Source organism: Drosophila novamexicana, unplaced genomic scaffold (assembly GCF_003285875.2).
Source record: "Drosophila novamexicana strain 15010-1031.04,08,12 unplaced genomic scaffold, DnovRS2.1 tig00004560-arrow-pilon, whole genome shotgun sequence".
In the NCBI taxonomy this organism is placed as follows: Eukaryota; Metazoa; Arthropoda; class Insecta; order Diptera; family Drosophilidae; genus Drosophila; species Drosophila novamexicana.
Genome location: NW_020825054.1, coordinates 1,724,078 through 1,744,659, shown reverse-complemented (window position 1 = coordinate 1,744,659; position 20,582 = coordinate 1,724,078). Strand labels below are relative to the sequence as shown.

The window sequence follows — 20,582 nt, the reverse complement described above, 5'->3', positions numbered from 1 at the left end:
CTGTTAATACTCTTCTTCTTTATCTTGTATTATTCCAAAGTAACGTAGCTATAAAGACGCAACTATATATGCCTATTATTAATATATGTACTTAAAACTATCTTCGCGGAGCTCCTTCAAAGCATAACACATTCCCTAGCAAAACTAGAATACCCTCTTAAAGAGTATATGAAACAAAAAACCCGAAAAAATAATGCATAAAAGTGGGCACGGACGTTACGCCCACAAATTGAGCAAGTCGCTTGATCACATTAAAAACTCGCAAAAATATTTGCTTGGGTTTTATATACTTTTTTTTCGGGGCGTTTCGTTGTTGCAACGCCTATCTGATAAGCATAAACGTTTAATTAGAGCACTAACTGCATTTTTTAAAACTCATAAAACAAAAAAAAAATAACAAAAAAAGAAAATAAATTTTTATTGCCTTTGTTCAGATATTAATTTATCATTGTGCAGTATTTATTGTTTAGCTCTTGCGTTCAGTTTGTCAACGCGCGCCGCTGACAAAAAAAAATATACAAAACAAAAGACTTAGGCGACAAACTTGTTTCTTTGTTCAACTTGGTTTTTGTTTAGTCTTTTTTTTCTTTGATGTTGCTACTCTATGAATTTTCATGAAAGAAAATCTTTTGTTTTGCTTCAATACGTTGAAAACGATTCAGTTCGCATTTGCAAGACTTTGCAGTGATTAATGATCGGTTGATATGTTTCTTAAGGAAATTTTTTATTAAATTAATTTTTGCAAGTGTGAATAAGCTTTATTTAGACGTTTCGCAAATTTAAATTCAATTTAATGACCAGACAAGTTATTCAAAATTCAATATATTGTCTCAAATGTGTCTTTCGCATTGTAATTGACAGCGAATTTAAGCTTCGAACTACTGACAAGGCGTTGTCAAGTCAAGGAAGCGCTAGCAAAGTCAGCTGATGCTAGTATTGGGAGCTTATTAAAGTAGCTATCGAAACAGCAGAGTTTGTGCTTTACTTGGCTATTTGCATGTATAACTACCATCCAGCCAAAGCAAGCCTCGCTTAAAATTTGGTTAATAAACTTAAAATAAGCCTCGCTTAAAATTTGGTTAATAAACTTAAAATTTGACGTGAATTATAGGTGTTGTTCATAAATAATTTTCCAGTTACGCCTCGAATTACTCAATGATTTTCGTTTACAAAAGTTCGCCTTTGTTTCGTATAACCCTTTATAAGCTTTCCCAGCATATTGTCTGCTTTGTAGTTGGATGGTAAATATATATATTTTTTTTTTGGCTTGAGAATGCGCAACGACTTGGCTCTTCAGTGGTTTGGCCCAAAGCTATTTATAAACTGTATTTATTGGTTCGTCATTTGATAGTTTTTTACTTTTGTTGTTACTATGTTAAATTCATAAGCAGACGACCGTTTGATATTTTCAGCTAACGCCGCGCCAGCAGCTTAGCCATTTACCAAATAAAGTTGCCAAAAGCAAACGATAACAAAAGGGGAAAAATAACCTAACTCAAGCAAATAAAGCCCCTCTTTATATATTTTAATAGTTGTCTTTTTATTGTTATTATAATCGGCTGGCAGGTCGAACGTCACGTAATCGCCATCACTGGTTACACCTGTTTTTCGTCGCGCTGATCGCTGTAACATCGTGTAATGATATGCCACCAGCGCGCACACACAACGCCCGTACAGTTAGATGTTTCCTCTTGCCAAAAGTTCATCAAACGCAAAGGCATGCAACAGCAGCAGGGGGCGCAATCGACAACTGCAACTGAAACTGCAAGTACGAGTTGGTGTCCAACTACTTATTATTTGCAAGGCTTTTGATGTTCGGCTAGCCGACTGATAGGTGCCAATACTCGTACAGGACAGGCCAAAAAACTAATAACACTTGATTATTTTGCTTTTACCACGAACCGAAAAGCCACAGCAACAACAACTGCAATCCTGAGAGTGCAACGAAATCTTTTAAATTTCATCAATTAAAAACTCACTTCAGTGAAAGTCTTTTCGCACATGAATTTTGCGTAGGAAATTTCGTAATAAATTGCACATTAAAACACCAAAAAACTGTTCAATATTCACACACTTTATATGTTCGTGTGTGCGTGCGTGTATATGCTAATATAAATGCGTTACGGCTAGGGAAAACAACAAAAACGAGAGCCACGGCAGCCATGCGACAAATTGCCATCAATTCGTGCGTTTGTTGACTCTTCGGCTTCATTTGCATACTCTCTGAGCCAGTTTTTTACCGATTAACCCAAAGCAAAGATGACGCTTGGAAAGCAAGTGGGACTGCTGTAGTCGGGTGCGCCCGACTAGGAAATACCCTGAACCCAGCACGCATCTGCAGTTACACATCATCTAATTTCCTCGAACGAGTTCTTTATTAACGTTTAAGCTTTTAGTGCGAACTATATGCAACCATATGCAAACCATATCGCAATGCTTTATACTTGAAAATTTTAGATTTTTACAATTTATGTAGGATTTGGAGGTTGCGAATGTAAATAGCATTTATTACCCTCCAGTAGTGACAAAAAAAAATCGATGTTTATCGATATTATGAATATATTATTAAAACAACCAGACAGGCTATGGAACTTTGATAGATCGCCTCAGCGAAGATACTTCACTCTGCCTGTTACATTCATTTGCACAAAAACAGTATACCCTTTTGCCCATTTTCAGTGTATAAAACGTGATCACGCACAAAAACAAGCCTTGATTTTGATATGGCGCCTTCGAAAGTGAAACTTCAAGACCGTCCAAAAGAAAGCGATTCATTTGCCTCATTAAGTCGTAGGAGTTCAGATGAGTTTGTTCAATTTGTACGTCTGGATTTGATAAAATTCTAATTATGCGCATGCAATTGAGTATAATGATGATGCTTTAATTTATGGCCAAGTCTAAGCTAAGTAGTTGGTTGACTTTTAACCTGTCAGCGCGCATGCGAATGTTGTTTTGCATGCAGCCTGAGTGTGTGTGGGGAAGAAGTGCTGTCATCACATTTAATGGGATAATACTAAATAAAGTTGTTGCCTCATTTTTATAGACGGCATTAAAAAGATTACAACGCTTTTAAGCTGAGAAATATACGTAAGCCCGGATTTATCAGTTTCTTTATAGTGTCATTGCATTTCAGTTGAATGAACTCAAATCAATTTACGAAAGAAACCTAGCACCTGGCTGAGATTTAGCGTTTGTTAGTGTCCAAATGGTAATTAACTCAACAGTCGAAAATTGTGGGTGCAATATAATTAATCAAGAAATATATATATGGGTATATATTATAAATTGTATGCCTTTGTATTAAATTTGTTTGCAAAACTAATAGTGAAACTGAATCTATGATAGCTTATAGAAAGTTGTATGTTTCTCAAATTTGTGCATGCATGCGGGTGGTATAGAGTAAGACATATTTTACTTTCAAGATCTGAAAGCTTGGCAACTTGCAAGTCATTAAAAATTACCCACATTTCCGTTAAGGTGACTAAAAATTACCTAGTATATACAAATATCATATGATTAAATATGCTTTTTAAATACTTATAGGTAAATATTTATTGGTATATTTCAATTGTTAGTAGTTATTATTTTATTGATTGGTGCTTTCGATGAGCAACGCTCATAGATACAAATATAAATATAAAGAACGCATATTTAATATTTAATTCAATAATAATCTGATATGTTGCTTTTTTTTGCGATCTAACTATATTTAATTAAATATTTTTCGGTTGTACAAACCAGAATAAGAAATGATAAATGCATACAAATCCAATGAACTCATGTTTATTTATCTGGCTACTCTCGTTTATGCCAAAGGCTCCCTAGTTCGTTGTCTTAGTCTTTTGTTCTGCCAATCAAATTATATGGCTGTATCCCGTATACGTTCCAATGTTATCCCATGGGTAATTAATATCTTATGGGAAGTTAATTAAATGTCGCTGCCTGGCTATAATATTGCAATATTTTTCATGCAAGAAGTGATGTCTGCAGCTCGAAAACGAGTTTCCAATACAACCCGAGAAACCAAAAAAGTGTTGTACATACATGCAACAGGCAGACAACAGCCAAAGCAACAACTGAAACAAGTGCAACAAAAACAACAACTGCAACTACAACTTGAATGTCATAATTATTTTGGAGTCATTAAACTTTAAGAAGCAAAATCTCGACTACATATCAATAAGTTAGCCAGGCTTATACGCTGAACGGGTAACAACAAATTATACAAAAAAAATGAATAAATCCAAAAGTAAAAAAATATGACCGCAACGATAAGGAAATTATGTATTAAACACATCAACGATTGGACGGGTTACATGATCAAGAAAAAGTCGAACGAACGACGGAAAAAAATTACCATTTAATGTTGGAAAAAACTTAACAAGTTGCCGGTGTCAGCAAAAACTGCAAAATCTGCCACACCAGCCGATTTTGGCGGCTGTTTAACTGAATTAAATATTGCGCAATCTGATGTGTGTGTGTGTGTGTGTGTGTGTATGAGCTGAAACTCGCCCGTGTTCATTGGCCATATAAATGGTAACAACTGTGGCGATCATTGAGTCGCTTGTTGTTGTTGTCCAATTGGCGTCCACAAATGGCTTAAATGTGCTCATGACCGCAAGTAATAAAATAATTAAAAAAAATTGCTGCATAATTCACACTTCAGGCCGAACGGGTTCCATGGTTAACATGAAAGAGGTAACGTCTAAAGCCTGTGCAATCAGGCTAATTCTTTGGGTTAAGCGCACAAGACAAGGAAAAGAGAGCGAGTGCGACTTTCTAGATAACAATTTATTGAGTGCTGCCACACGAGAGCGGAGGTTTGCATCGTTTGGTTTCCATTAACATGAAATGGTATTGACTTGTAATTTTGAAAAAATTTGTGCATCAATTTAATCAATGTAAATAGGATATCTGTCTGAGTGCTGACATTTGATACATGGCTTACGGGCTTGAAGATATGTGAACAGAATTGAGAAACTCGTGATTGGCAAGTTTAGTCAAGCATTTTTTTAGAGCGACTCTTTCAACAGACCTCCATGATATATTAGACCGATGTTGATCAATTATGAACATATTCGATTGTCAAAAATATAGTATTATAGTATATACATATACAGTCTACAGATTCTACAGGACATTAATATGAGCAGTTGGCAGGACTATTATTACTTGATATATTTTATAAATTCTGTTGCTTAATTTTTGAAACACATTTACCTTTTGCTGTAAGAGTAAGATATATTTTTTGCAAATTAATATGTTTTAATTCTAAGCTGAATTGGTCACATTTTCACACACAAGAGTGAAACTTTAGTTGACTTCAAGACACAAAAGAGCGCAGACATTTACATATTTTGCATAGAAAACAAGACTATGCTGTCTCATTATTAAAAACCCTCATTTGTTCCATCCTATAAAAAAAGCTGTGGTCACCCACTTAAAAGAGAACAAAAAATAAAAAGGAACGACAATCGAACAACTAACAAATTGTAATTGTAGTTCATGTACCAACAACCCAACAACAACCACAGTAATCAAAGCAGCAACACCCAGCACTCAGCGTTGTCAATTTGAGGATTGGTCAAACGTGGCGTATACACAATTTGCACAACGTTCCGGCAATGGCCAAATGGCCAAACGGTAACTGCAACGCCAAGATTAGTAAACAATTATGGTTTTGAAATTGCTACAAGTTAATTCCACTTGTAATTGGTGGCAACTCTGGCGACTGTCTAATTTAATTCGTGTGTTATTTTAAGGGCGTTTACCAAAGCGAAAAAAAAATATAAATAAAAATGTAAAAAAGCGCAATTGAAAATTACAGCACTCGTTTGGCAGTTGGTAATTTTCAACTGCAACTTAAATTGGCTGTCAAAGTTGCGATTGAATTGATTTGGTTTTGATTCGAATTAAATTGTATTGACACCTATTTGGGTTCCGTATTTGTCTCTATAATTACTGGTTCTATTTGAGCTTTTTGTTGTATGTTTACTTTTTGTTTTGCGTATACTCACTTGTCAATGTAGTCGATCGTTTCAATTTCCTTTTGAATTTTTTTCTCGCCCGGGCTGTGCTCGCTATTGGCAGCATCTGTTAAAGATAATATATAAATAATTATTAAAAAAATTCGAATTTGAGTAAGTTCTTGGCTCAAAACAAATCACATAGCATTAACAACATTCACAATAAACTTATTACCATACCACAATTTATAACTTATGTTATCTCTAGCTTTTCCTTACACCATAACATGATAAAAGTGTAATAGTTACACGAATGCTTTTTGAAAATGGTAAACACACTTGCCACTTAGCCAAGACTTACATAAATTAGCCATATCGTTGCTTATAAATCATAATTAGTAGAGCAGCCTAGACAGACGCACACACACACAGACACACACACACACGCACATATCAATTGGAATTGCAAATCAGTTGGATATACAAACATTAAGACTTACGCACCCATCGACGACAATAATAACAAAATTCTGCCCGACCACAATAATGTTTAACCTTACAAGCAAGGTATATAAAACGTTGTATATGGCTTGATTTATGACACAACATTCGATCGAACAACCAACGCAATTGTATCAACTTTTACATATACATATACTCACTTACGTATACACACATGTGCACCTATCTGTATGTGATCACATTTAAATGGAGCAGTCAATATGCCAACAAATGTCAATCAGCGCAGATACTAAACGAACAAGGGCCACGAGAGACACTTATACATGTATATATATATATATGCAGAACTATATACATACATACATACATGTGAACTGATTGATATGATTGTAATCATTTAATAGAAAACCATGAAATAGACAAAGGTTAAATACTCTAATAGAATAATGTAAGACAAAAAAGTTGTAAATACTTGAAAGTACTGAAATACATATATTTAGTATAGGAAGGAACTTAAACCATTTGTTTGGCTCTATGAGTTTTCCATTTCAAAAGCAAGTTGCCTTTGAAATAATCTTTTTTTTTTGAGTTCAGGTGCATGAAACTAGCACTGTAATTTTCCGTACCCGAATATTTAATTCTTATGAATGTATATTATCGGAGAATAAATAAAAGAAAAAAAATATTTGAAATTTATATTTTCTTTTTTGATTACATATTATAAATCAGATTGATTTCTTAACAACAAAATACTTTTAAAAATACATTTACGGCATTGTTAGGTAATTAAACAAAGTGCTAAATTAAAATAAACAATAGTTATAAAAACAACATACAACATATAAATAATAAGAAAAATAATACTAAGTTTCATTTGTCAAATATTAACTACAACTACAATAAAGTTATAATTATTTATTCAATCTGTGATTGAAGAGACTTTTGTGCATTATTTCTCAATAATATATAGGGTCTCACATTGATAATCAATTAATTTTAAATATTTTCAGTATTACAAACGATTTAAAAACAACATTTAAATATATTTTCTTTGGTGTCACTAGTGTACAATAAAGTTTTTAGATTACTACTTTTAGTGTTTTACACGAGTTGTGACCAACGCAATGTCATAGTACTTATGTCTACCTAGGTGAATGACAAAGTAGAGCAATAAGTAAAAACACATATGGATAAGAACTCGAATCAAAACAGCAGACACCTAAGAACTTGTGGCAGAGACAGGCTGGCAACTGGCAAGTGGCACAAGCAACTGAATGTAAATATCTATGGCAGTGTACGATTATATGAAGTGTACCTGGATCGGCGTGTGTTCTGATCTATAGCTGCGGCAAACACTTCAAGTTCAATTGAAAAGCGGCTGTCTGGCCAAAGATCAAATGAGCGGAGAGCAACAGACCAACCGCACATAGCCAGACAGACAATGGAGGTCTGCGACGGATGACTGTCGGGGTTGGGCCCCAGCTGTTGGTAGTTGGTATAGTTTTGGACGGGTTTTTTACTCTTTTTTTTTTTTTTGCTTTTGAAGCATATGACTAGATGAAGTGACTGCCAGGCAGGGGGGTTGTCGATGTGTCTCGGTCGTGTCTCGGCTCACTTAGCGATTTCATGCATGCAAATTAGTTTTTGAACCTGTTGCAATTTGTTGTTGTACCGCTGCCAGTGTTAACGGCACCCTGAAGTGGCAGCCACAAGCGGGCACGGACCACGTTTTTAACATGGGACAAACTGCAGCCTGGCTGCTCAGCTGTGTTCCCATGTTGCATGCTAATTGAGTTTGAAGTGTAGCGCGCAAAAATCACTAAACTAAAATAAACTCATGGAAAATAGTGCACCAATTATTGGACCCGACTAGGTCTAGTAGGTTGCCTCAACTGAAACTCACTCGTGCATATCCTAGAGACATGCGTGAGAATATCAACATAGAATTTCTCACGGATACACACGGTTCACCCATCCCAACAGGGAGATGAGCAACCCACCCAACTATGGCCGCGTTGTTGTCGTTGTTACATGCAACAAATTTATGCGCCGCCAGCAACCTGCAGCAGTTGTCGAAAGGCAAACGGGCGCAGGGCCAGTTCGCTTGTTGCAGTTGCTAGTTGGGAGTTGGCTGTAGGCAGCAGTTGGTAGTTGGCAGTTGGCAGTAGGCATGCTGATTTTTAGCTTGTACCGTGCAATGTTTAAACATAACAACATACAAAGGTATATAACATGCTTAAATTACACACTGCACACACATCGGCACTGGCATAGTTAAATGCTTGCCAGGTTGGATTACCTCGTCTGGATGGTGTGGAATATGTAACGAAAACTTTGCATGTTCTGCCACAAATGTAACCAAAGGCGTCGTCAGCACATTTAAAGGCTGTTGCTCTTTCTCTCTGTGGAGCTGAAACTAACAATTTCAGTCTCGTTTTGTTTAAGCTTTACAACTAACCAGAACAATTCTCATCTGATTATGTTGGTTGGGTTGCCAACTGCTAGCCAACTGATTATAGTGTCATCAATCGGCCTTTGAGTTTTGCGAATATTAATTATCAAATATAATTGCCAACAAATATAAATAAATCTAATTTAGTGCAGACATCTTCTTAATTGTCAAATTATTTTATGCATTTGACAAGTTTAAAATGTAGTGATCCGATTTTGTTGAAATTTTGTGAATAACTAGCAAAAAAAATAATAATTTGGGAGCGCAGCAAACTAAAAAAAATAAATATTTAAAAAATATTTTGATCCCCTAAGCGATTCTCATAAATTCAATAAAGACATATAGATTATGATACTTTGAATATTATTTATAAATAAACTTTAACTCTGCTTACCCTCAAGATATCTTAAATTGTTGATACTACTTGTAAAAATATTTGACAGCAAGTAAATGACTAGACATTACCATACATATGTATATGGATTTTAGGCTTTTGCTTTGTAGATATAACACATCATTTTAATTATTTTTTTTTTTTAAATTGAGTCAGATAGAAATAAGAATAGAGGCGAACTTCATTGGCGATAATGAGTTGCATGCAAATAAAATAAAACCACAAAATATTACCTTAATCTACAGTACAGACTAATGCCTCAGCCAAAATACTGAACATTAGAACTACGGAGCACAGGCAAAAAGATAAATTGTCCGCAGCAGAAAGAGACAGAGAGAGAGAGAGAGAGAGAGAGAGGGAGAGAGCGACAGAGAGAGAAAGAGAGAGAAACGGAAGCGGAAATATCTGAGCCAAGTTACGGCAATTTGCGGTTTTAATAGTCGTTGATGCCCAAAAAGTTCCTCGGCCCTCGGTGCGGCCAAGATAAAAGTATAAACAGTCTTATGATGCTATAATTAAGAGTTGTACATGTAACTAGACACACCACATATATCTAGAAAAAAGAGATGAGATCAAAAAAATATATATATACGCTTGCCAGAATGCCTTTCCCAGACTGAAGACGAGTCTGCAAAAATATGCAAATGATTTTTTAGAAAATGCAGCCAACTGTTGCGGTTTGCACTGGCAAGGGATGGGTCAAGTTAACAATTACTATAAACAGTCAGGACAAAAAATTGCATTAAAAGAGAAAAAAACTTTTGATTATAAAATAATCAGCGTGAGAAAATAGTTTGTTGGCAAATATATATATTTAAATACGCGTATTTGCTATTGTTGACAACACACAAGTAACGAGTGAGCGAAAGGCATATATTACAATTGTCATAAATCCTATTCAACAAATTAAAGTGTGCAAACACTTTACACAATGAGGTACAACAATGAGATAATAAAGCAAAAATACAGCTAGACTTATATATAAATTTCAAATTGAAACACAAATGCAGTGTATATAAAAATGTCAGCAAAAAAAGTACTAAAGACAACAAACATATGACAAGAGTCGGTTCCAAATATGATACCACTTAGGCTAACCGGGAGTTCAGGTCCACAGCGACCCACTCGAAAGGGGCAGACAGTCAGCCAGACAGACAGACAGACAGACCCACAGACAGAAATTGTCGCGCCAATTTTACAACTTGAGTGTCAAGTTACGCCAGACAACGTTGTCGGCCGAATGCCGCCACAATAAGAGAAAACAGAAGAAAAACAAAATCGAATGAAAATAATATACTTTGCAATTGTTGCAACAATTACTGCAAGCACTGCGACAGCAGCAACAATGGTATCTAAAATGACGCAAGTGACATAATTTTTAGAGACTTAGGCGATTTACACAGGTAGACCCAGACACCCCAGAGAAATGAAAAGCCTAAGCCATGCGGCAAGTACTCGCGTTTTTTTCAATTAGAGAAGAATTGTGCAATTTATTGAAAGAGACGACTTATGAGAGTTGAGTTGAATAAGATATATGATATGAAGTTTGATAGGCGATACAAATCAACAACAACAAATAGTTGGCTGGATTGTCGATTCGAATGTGAAATGTATATTTAAACAATGAAATAAAAAAATAAATACTTAATTAGCTCAGCGCTTGCACTGTGTTACATCAATGCTGATCAATTTCGTGGCCAATCCATTTATTTATTCACATTTAGAGTTTACCGATTCTTCAGCTGCAGAAAATAAAACAAAGATCAAAACGAACTAACCAAAATGTTGTGTATATATGAAAACCACATTGAATATTACAAATGATTGTTTCAATTTATTTCCGTGTACATAATTAATATAAAATATCTCTAAATACTGCAAGCACGCAATGCTAAAATCCATTCCCTCATATAGGTACAGGTATTTAAATTTATAATAAAGTAACTTTTCGAACTATGCGCATAATTGATGAAACGGCAAAGTGAACTGAGCTTTGGGGTCGACGTCAAGTATCATGCAGATCAAATAAAATATTTATGAATTCAATGTTCCGAGGTATTTTGCTCAACCATGCAACCGGGCGGCAAACTGTGTAATTCGAACGGATTAAGTGCAGGCCATGCAGATCGCACGCCTTAACCATTTATCACAGCCATAATGAGCGGCTTTCGCGGCCGTTAAATATTATTTTTAAAGGCCCAAATAACAGAAAAAACAGAAAACAATATGCAGAGAAATACACATGAGCCACAATTTGTCGCAATGCAGCGCCAAACAAAATGTCACATAGATTAAACGGGGCTTAGCGAATGTCGCAGTGTCAAGAGTGTCACAACGGCAGCTGTCGTGCCCCCAAAAAGTATCTGAGGGATTAACGCAGGCAGCAGCATTGTCTAAGGCAATTGATGTTGTCACTGATATGTATTAAATTGAGCGCGCGGGCGTGCTCTGGCTCTGACAGTCATCAACAGTTTGCAACTGCGCCCTATGTTAATCAATTTTATTAACATTATATACCTCGTTTTTTTTTTTTTTTTTAAGAATTTTGTTTGTTTTTTTTCTTTGAATTTTAATTTTGTTCCGCCTTCAACTGACGGACACAAGTAAGTACGAGTGTTGTAGCACTTTTTCAAGTACAATTTCAAACATCAAAAGTCAGCTCTCAAGTGCGGCAATTCATCAAAGCTCAGACGAGAGAAAAAAATAAAAAATAGAAATGTAAAGAAACAAAATTGTGGAATTATGAATGAGCTGGCAGCGTTTAATTCAGCATCTTCTACTCGATGGCCGCATGAATGACGACGCTGATTTGTTCTGCAAATGGTTTTTGCTATTTTTAGTTGATTTTTCCATTTGTCTGCCAACGATTACGCTTATGTTTTTGAAGGTCGACTGTGGGCCTAGAAACCATTATAGGCCTCGATTTGATGAGCAGCTCAAAAACGAAACCGAAAACGCAAAGTGGCGATTAATTCGATGGCACTTCTATTTGTAGGCATATAAATTTGAAGGGGCCTCAAATTATTGCTGTTGTCATGAACTCACGAGGAAGAGCTCGAAATAAAAGGAAATACATTTAGAAACAAAAACTTATAATTAATTATTCACAAAATTCAGTTTATTCAAATTTGTAGTTGTTTGTGATTACAGATTGTTGATCTTTCTGGCTTTCTGGCTTTACAAATTTCATTTCATATAATCCATCATGACAAACTATTTTCTCTGCTTTTTATGTTAGTTTTCTAGGAATAATAATATTTTGAGGGTGAAAGTTAAATAACTTACCTGACTGTGCCTAAGTTCTAATTAATTTCAAAAGTGAGAAGTCTACATTGTGAAATTAAAAAAAAAAGTTAATCAAACTCTTAAATTTATATTCCTTTTAAACATTTCAATATGGACAACATCTCCTACCTCAATAGTGACATCTTTAATTTAGTCCCCAAAATAAATAAAGGTTTTGTGAATATCGCTAGTTGTTATTATAAATTGATTGTATATGTTATTTATGTAAATGTTATTTATGTAGTTCATAATTAAGGGTATACAATTTTAACTTCAACTGTACTTCCAGATACGAAATAAATATTTATCCGCACTCATGATTTGTTAACTATGAATGATTTTTTCAGGAGTTTAAGTAAATCCAATTGTGCTTAAGCTCATCTCACCAAGGGATCGAATATAATAGTTTGTCTTCTTCTATTTTGATTACAAATTCAACATTAAATTAACCGTATTTGATTTAACAGCTCTCCTTTCCCTCTAGCACTCTTATTTGTGCTTTACCTTCGACCTTTTTGGCAAATCGATTCTTGTGGATTCTCGAATAACCCCAACAATTCGCAACAGACTCGTGCTATTGACAGCTGACATTACAACAAGTGTTTGTACTTGTAATTGCTTTATTCGGCTTGAATTTCAACCCCGACAAGGCTCGGGGCCATGGCACATGGCACATGTCGTATCCATCCGCACAGGACTCATGTATGGTATGTGCATATGCAGCTCTTCCTGCTCTTCATAGTCAACCATCGGCTCATAAAGTCGCGTGCGCCCCTGTCTTTGGTAAATACCGTTTTCATAATGATTTTGAGGAAATTTGATACACCCCTTTGAGCTGATAGCACATGTGTTTCCTCCAACCCTTCTGCACCCACCTTCCGCTTTTTGCTAACCAACCCAAGCCATGTTGCACGTAACTCCTTTCACATGTGAGTCAAAATAATCCCTTTTCGTATAGCTTTTTGCTAAAAATTTGCAATTCTACCAAAAAATAAAAAAATGTATTCATATTCTATGACAGAAATTCGTTAGCTGCAGCTGTCGCCGCACACGCTTCACTGCATCCAGCCCGTTGTCATGGGACCCGGCAAAGGCCCCGTCTCCGGTCTTGGCCTCATTCAAATTTCATTCCGCATAAACAGCTAACGCAAGGACGACGAAGACGACGATAAAAATTAAATAAATCGCTGATGCTATAATTTTTCGATTTCTGTTTAAATTTAATTCGGCTCGACTTCTAGTAGTTTCTCGTGCCCGTGTTTTTTCTGATAAATATACAACCATGCACGAGTATATAACACATGTTCATTTTTACTTTTGTGCTTCAATTGAAATGCGAACGGAAGGCATTAAAATTGCTGCAAGTGCAAGTGGACAGCGGAAAACGTGACCTGCCGGACGCTTTATTGAAAACATATAAGTTCGACAACGTGGCTATAAACAAATTTTATTTATCATCAATATTATTGCTCGTTTGCACTGAATTCTACCCATAAATAGAGCTTTAGCTTTTCGAGAGCACAAAAAACAGCTCATGCATATAATTTGTGTCTGTTTTGATCGTTTTCTGTGAAATTCATTTGTAAAATCAATATTAAACAGTTAGCTTAGTCCAGAAATGCTTAGAAACGTTAAAAATAATTGACTAATAGGTTATACCCCTCTATTCGAAACTTATTCTAATAATACTGTTAGAGTATAGCGGTATTCCCTATCATATCGATAATCAAAACGTTTTTATGCAGCTACATATAATATCGATATACATTGAAAAATCGTTATTTACTATCATTTAATTTTGAATTTATTTATTTATTGCCTATATAGATAAGTAATAAAGTAAGACGTTCTTTCCGATTAGAGATTTAAGAGATCGTAAAAAGTTTACTCATTTTGTGATAACATTTTATAATAGGTTTTGCATTATGTTATTCAAAATCGTATGATCGATATTCATTAACGTCCAATATCAATATTCTATCATATATCATGTGTTTAGTTTTATGTTACATACAATAACTGCTAATAGGGTAATCAATTTGCTTAACTATTAGATAATGTAATCATTTACCTTACTTCTCAAGCAATTCAGTACATTTCTTTCCAGTACTTTGCCTATTAGAAAATTCCCTAACTGCTGCACAGCAATAACAATCTCTCTATTATGGCAATTGAAAAGTGCAAACCAATTATGACAATTCTTAACCTACTTTTAAAAGCCAGCAAACATATTTTTACGCAATTTGCACAATAACCTGAAAAAATAAAAAGAAAACATCATAAGAAGCGCTAGCATTAAAAGCAAATTTCATAGCTGCGCTTTTTCCTCCAACTTAATTGCATATAGGCTAATTTTTCCCATTCCCAGTTGCATTTCTCGACGCACTGCAACCGGAAAATGGGAGACACAACCGCAGACATCATCAAAACTGGAACGTGCGAAGATAGCCCGGACAAACGGCGCCCGAGCAGGGACATAAGCCATTAGGCTAATTTTCAAATGAAGCCCATAGAACATAAACAGAAAGAAGCGGTGGAACCGAGAACAGCGAGAGCTGACAAAAACAAGAACAACAACAATTACCATTGCAACAAATGCCATTGCAATTGCAATGGGGTTAGGGACTGTCGAGGCGGGCACATTGACAGCTCCATTGAACTTGGGTTCAAGTCGTTGCAGAGCCGCGAGCTTGGCCCGCTTCTGATTGTAATTAAATCAACTTGTAAGGCGTGCCGCCGCCAGTGTTGCCCAAGTTTTAAGTTTTGTTTTTTACTTTTGGAAGTTTACAGTGTATGTGGCCAGTGTGGCCAAAACCAACGAAACAAACCTCTAAGCATTTAATGGCAATTATGAGAGCTGGCTGGGTGACTGTTTGGTGACTCGTTAATTGTCGACTTAATTGCGCTTGGCCGGTTAATTGCATTTCAATTGTCATGCCAAGACCAAGTGTCGTGTCGTTACAACTAAGATGCGGCCCATCAAGGTTGCAAACAACTTGCAACAACTGCCATCATGTTGACAACAATAACAGCAACAACAACAACAACAACATCTCTGACATCTGCTTCGTGTGCCGTTGTCTGTCCAAATGATGAGCCGTGTTTGAGTGCAAGTTATTTGATAATGAAAAAATAAAAATGGGTTACATAAGCGCATTAACAAGCTGTAGCAATGTATGAGTGTGCATTACAATTTATGCATTCAATATATTATACTATACTCGTGGGATTTATATTTTCATACCACTGACATATTGATAGAATAGCTTTCAGATTGTTATTGATTTTATGCGCCGCAAACGTTTACTTAATCACGCCGCTAATTTTCAGTACAATTCTCATTGTTCAATTAGCTACAACAACTTAAAATGCTTGCGACTTATTCCAGTTAAATGAACTATATTTATTTATATACAAAATGCATTCCGAAAGGCAAGGAACAAGTATCAATCTAATAAATTCTAAATTCAATGGTACTTTTATGACTCGCTAAGATAGATCACAGCCATTTTTTTCATATTTAATTTAGTTACGTTACGAGAAATTGTAACCTGGCAATCATTTTATTGAATCATATGAATATGGATTTATAACCATGTTCCTATATGAACTTTGCCCTTGACACTGTTTTATTTCGTGTGAGTTTCATTTAAACTGTAACACATGATTCTACAACTTTTTTTTTTAATAAAGACTGCTCTAGAGGAGGGTGCAGGACTGAGAAACATATCAGCAATATATCACACAAATATACTATATATATATATAGATATTAATCAATTTTAAAAAAATAGGACAACATTTTCTTACTATTTTGAAAAGGCATTAAAAACTAATCAACCGATTATTTTTTTTGCATTGTATGTACGAAAAATTGTCAAAATTAATTAATAAATACTCCATTTTGTGCCATACTCTATCTATATCCGCATTATTGGAGTTGCGTGAAAATATTTTAAAAGTAATTTATCATTTGTATTTATCACCAAAAAAAAAAAAAACTTCCTGATTCAATTCAATTTAGAATTTAATGAGCAGACCGCTGATCTATTTTAATAAGCACACGCGACATCTTCACTTGAAATCTCAATCTGAGCCGTAAACACCATATCTGTGTGATCATTAACTCTCAATTATAACGCTGGCATTTCATTGACAGCATTCCATTCCAATCAAATCGATAAAAATCTTCAGTTTCAGACACTTGTCAACAACAAGCACAACTTGACAAACAGAAGAACTTGTTTTTCCAATTTGAACGGGGTCAGTTGAGCAATTGACAGTTGGCAGACCCGACAAATCGGTTTACAGGTCAAACTGTGGCGAATAGTGCAATAAAACCAAAGCAATAATTGCGTATCTTGGCACATCGGGTGTGTGTGTGTGTGTGTGTAAGGTTGTGTGCGTGTGGCAAGTAACTAGCAAAGATTTCTTCAAGTAGCCAAGACATCTACTGCAACAGGAGTAAACAGGCGGCAGCCGCAAGCGCATCTGTGCAGTTCCAGGGAAAATCATTAACGTGTCTTAAGCATAAATAATTAAAAACTCAGCAGAAAGCGTTCCACAAGAGACCAAAGACAACAGCAACAACAGCAACATGAACAACAACTACTTGGAATGACAGCTCTATGACGACGTCAAGGTGTAGCGTCTATGAATCTGGTATTTGCTGCGCTTGCCAGCCAAGATTGGCGCGCACATCCTGTACAGTTGGGTTTGGGAAAAGTGTAGCATAGTAGTTCCATAGTGGAAGTAGTAGTAGTAGTAGCTGTTGCGCTCTTGCAATTAGAGAGGCTGCAACGTTCATAAGGAAGCATGCCTGTCAATATGATGAGTGTGTGCTTGAGCGCTGTACGAGACTGATTGATTGACTGACTGAAATGGATGTCAACATGGTGGTTGATCTCACTTTACAGTTTGTGCGGTCTCATGCCTGAGAAAGCTCCGATTCCATCAGCCTCACAAACATACACTGGATATCGCATTTCCGGTGCGGTTATTGTGGTAATCTTATGGCCTATATGCAGTGAAGAGAAAACTCAGTGAGATAGACATCTCCATATGCAGCAACTGTGTCATTAAAAAAGGCTAAGAAAAATACAAAAAAATATTTCAAATATGTAGAAAAACAACTCAACTGAATTATAGCCACATTCTTAATATTTATATACCACTTAGTGCCCGGTTCTAATGCACCAAATAAATCAGCGTAAATATTTAGCATTCATTTAACACTCGAAAAACGAGCGTTATGAGAGACCCCGTCACTGCGCCGTAGCGTCCCCTGACCAACATTCTCAACTAGGTAACAATCGCTGTTCTTGGCTGACTCACAAACTTGTCTCGCACACTCCCACATTTGATAAATATTTAAGCATATTTAATCTCGACTCGCAGCCCACTCGCACGAACAGGCGGCTACCGAGTTCAGCAGAGCGAATGTATCTAAAGACTCGTGTGTACATTGTATCTAGTATAAATTGTATGTGAGTTTGTCCGAAAGGTGCGCTTAAGCCAACAGTTCAAACAACTCGGGTATGACGAGTAGTGCGGGTAACTAAAAAAAACTGCGTTAACAGACCCAAAAACAATACAAATATTAGGCAAAGAAACACGCCAAATACTACACTTATTTATGGAGCACTTACCGATACGAATATAAGCTTCAAGAATAGCCTCAAATTTGCTTTCGCAGAGTACATTCCGCTTTTTTGCCATAAGACAAAATATTTACCCTTGTATTTTTCCCTGACATTTTTGCTGGTTAAAATTATGCAGGCAGAATGAAACATCGCCGACTCCATTAGTATATATATCCATTAATATATATATACTTGATCAGGACGACAAGTTGAGTCGATCAAGCCTTGTTGGTCTGTGTGAACGCCTCGCTCTCGGAAAGTACAAGAACTGGAGTTTTTTCTTATATCATACATATCATGAGCTTATAGTTTTTTATCAATATATCTCCCAATTTCAAATTATCAATAGCATAACTCAAAAAGTCGACCTTGATAACAAAAATACATAAGAAATTTGTTGTATAGTACTTATATAAGATTAAAAGTTATGTTATGTTAAATATTAAAATGTTTTATTCATTTCGTTAAAAATTGGAAGAAGCTCGTTTTGAAAGGTAGAGCCTTGTTTTATGGTATATACACTCTATTCTATGCTGTATTTAAGCACTGAAAATTTCTTAAAGATCGGACTATAAACAACGAAGTTAATTTAGAAAGCATTTTGCGTGCATTGTAGAGTGGGAATAGTTGAAGAAGAAGAACTGCAACCGATGCGTAAAGTCTGCAGCTTGCGCATACTTGTGTGAGTGTATGTGTGTTTTTGTGCATTTTGGTTTGATTGTCGGCTTGCCGCCGGGTTCAGGGTACCTCCACAATGCTAAACTACCTCAGTTCTCTAAGGAAATCAAGGCAAGAAAACCTGCAGTTATTTATGTGGGTGAAGTTCTATGACAATAGCCGGCCACCGTGGCCGCTTTGTGTTTTGGGTTTTTTCTTGTTGTTTGCTGTCTTAGGCAGACCAAAAGTGATTTTTAAATATTGCCTTCCAGCGGCGGCCCGTCGACTCAATGACGCGGCGACCGGCACATATATATGGTGTATAGCGTGTCGCAAGAGTTGAAAAACACTATGGCATATAAAAATGCTCACATTTATGGTCTCATATGTATGGCCATACGAGAGAAATAAAGTCACAACGGAGCCAAAGAACGGACGGTGCTAAGCCAAGCGCTCACAAAGTGGCTGTTAAAGTCGACGACTCAAATTTTAGAGGTTTGGCTGGGTTGGTTTTGGGTTTGATTCTTGAATTTGATTCTTTATTTTGTTGCGCCTCTAATGAGTGGAGCTCTTCACTAAGAGCTCTGAGTTATGCTCAAAGCGTCTTGCTTTGTTTGGCCCATAAAATTTATGAGGTGTTTTGTTAAGTGTTAAGATTCTTACATACAGATACAGGGTCGAAGTCCCAGAATGCGATTTGCGCGTGTCCAAATACATAAAATAATACTCGTATTCTGGTAAGACTATGTATATACATATGAATATACGTTTGTGTGTATTCAAATGGCAACTAATTAAGGCAAGTTTAACTAATTATATGATCGATGTATTCCATACAGATCTCAACTGATGCTAAGCTTAGCCGATTCTCTGAGAAACCACGTAATGACCCGGCAGCGTTGAACAGGATTGACAAGTTTTCAATTTCGCTTGAGTTTACAAACAAGATTTTGCTGCTCTTCTGCAGCCGCAACCAGCGCCATAAGAGCTTTGACGCGAAAGTGTCAAATTTTTTATGCCCTTCACAAAAATTACAATAAATTTTGAAATTTAACGATAAGCTTGAGACTTCCCCAAACGCTGAAGCAATCTTAAGCCGCCTTTGCACATTGGCTCACCGTATAGTAGATGACGAGCCCATAATCGAATGTGAAATGGGGAGTGGCAACTGAAGAGTGTGTGTACACGGGCAAACATTTTTACATATTTTTGTATTATATTGCATAAAAAATGAAGTGTTACATGAGTTATTAATTTTATAATTTTATAATGTTTTCATTTTAGACCTTAAGCATCAGATTTTTTTGATGAAAGCATTAAAGGAGAATTTAAAAAAAATAAATAGAATCAGGATTAACAATATATGTCCATATAAAAGACTATTAAAATTTCGGACATGGATATTATTTTATTTAAATTTAATATTATTTATAAAGACTTTCGATGTACTTAGCAATTAAATGCTGCAAATAAACAGATAAAGAAAGATCGCACCAAAATTGTCGAAAAATTGAGAACGTGACTGGAAATTAAAACATTCTCATTACAGCATACTGAATGAATCATATATTGCTTGGCAACTCTCGAGCTTCAGGGTCCAGAATATTTCATATCCACAACTCAAAATCTCAGATTGATATGTATAACAAAATGCTCGTAGCCACACCTGATATCTTGCCAACATATCTGAGCGTGTAATATATAAATACATCAAACAATTTGTA

The 20,582-nt window shown here is 35.8% G+C and overlaps 1 protein-coding gene across 7 annotated transcripts in view; it reads right to left on the bottom strand.

The window, feature by feature from the left end:
- Positions 1 to 20,582, bottom strand: part of LOC115770671 (tight junction protein ZO-1) — a 111,193-nt gene that overhangs the window by 60,636 nt on the left and 29,975 nt on the right. For all 7 annotated transcript variants that reach the window (XM_030716039.1, XM_030716040.1, XM_030716048.1 and 4 more), the window contains exon 2: positions 6,018 to 6,093. In XM_030716039.1, the coding sequence (XP_030571899.1) occupies positions 6,018 to 6,093 (76 nt within the window). The remainder of the gene's footprint in view (positions 1 to 6,017; positions 6,094 to 20,582) is intronic.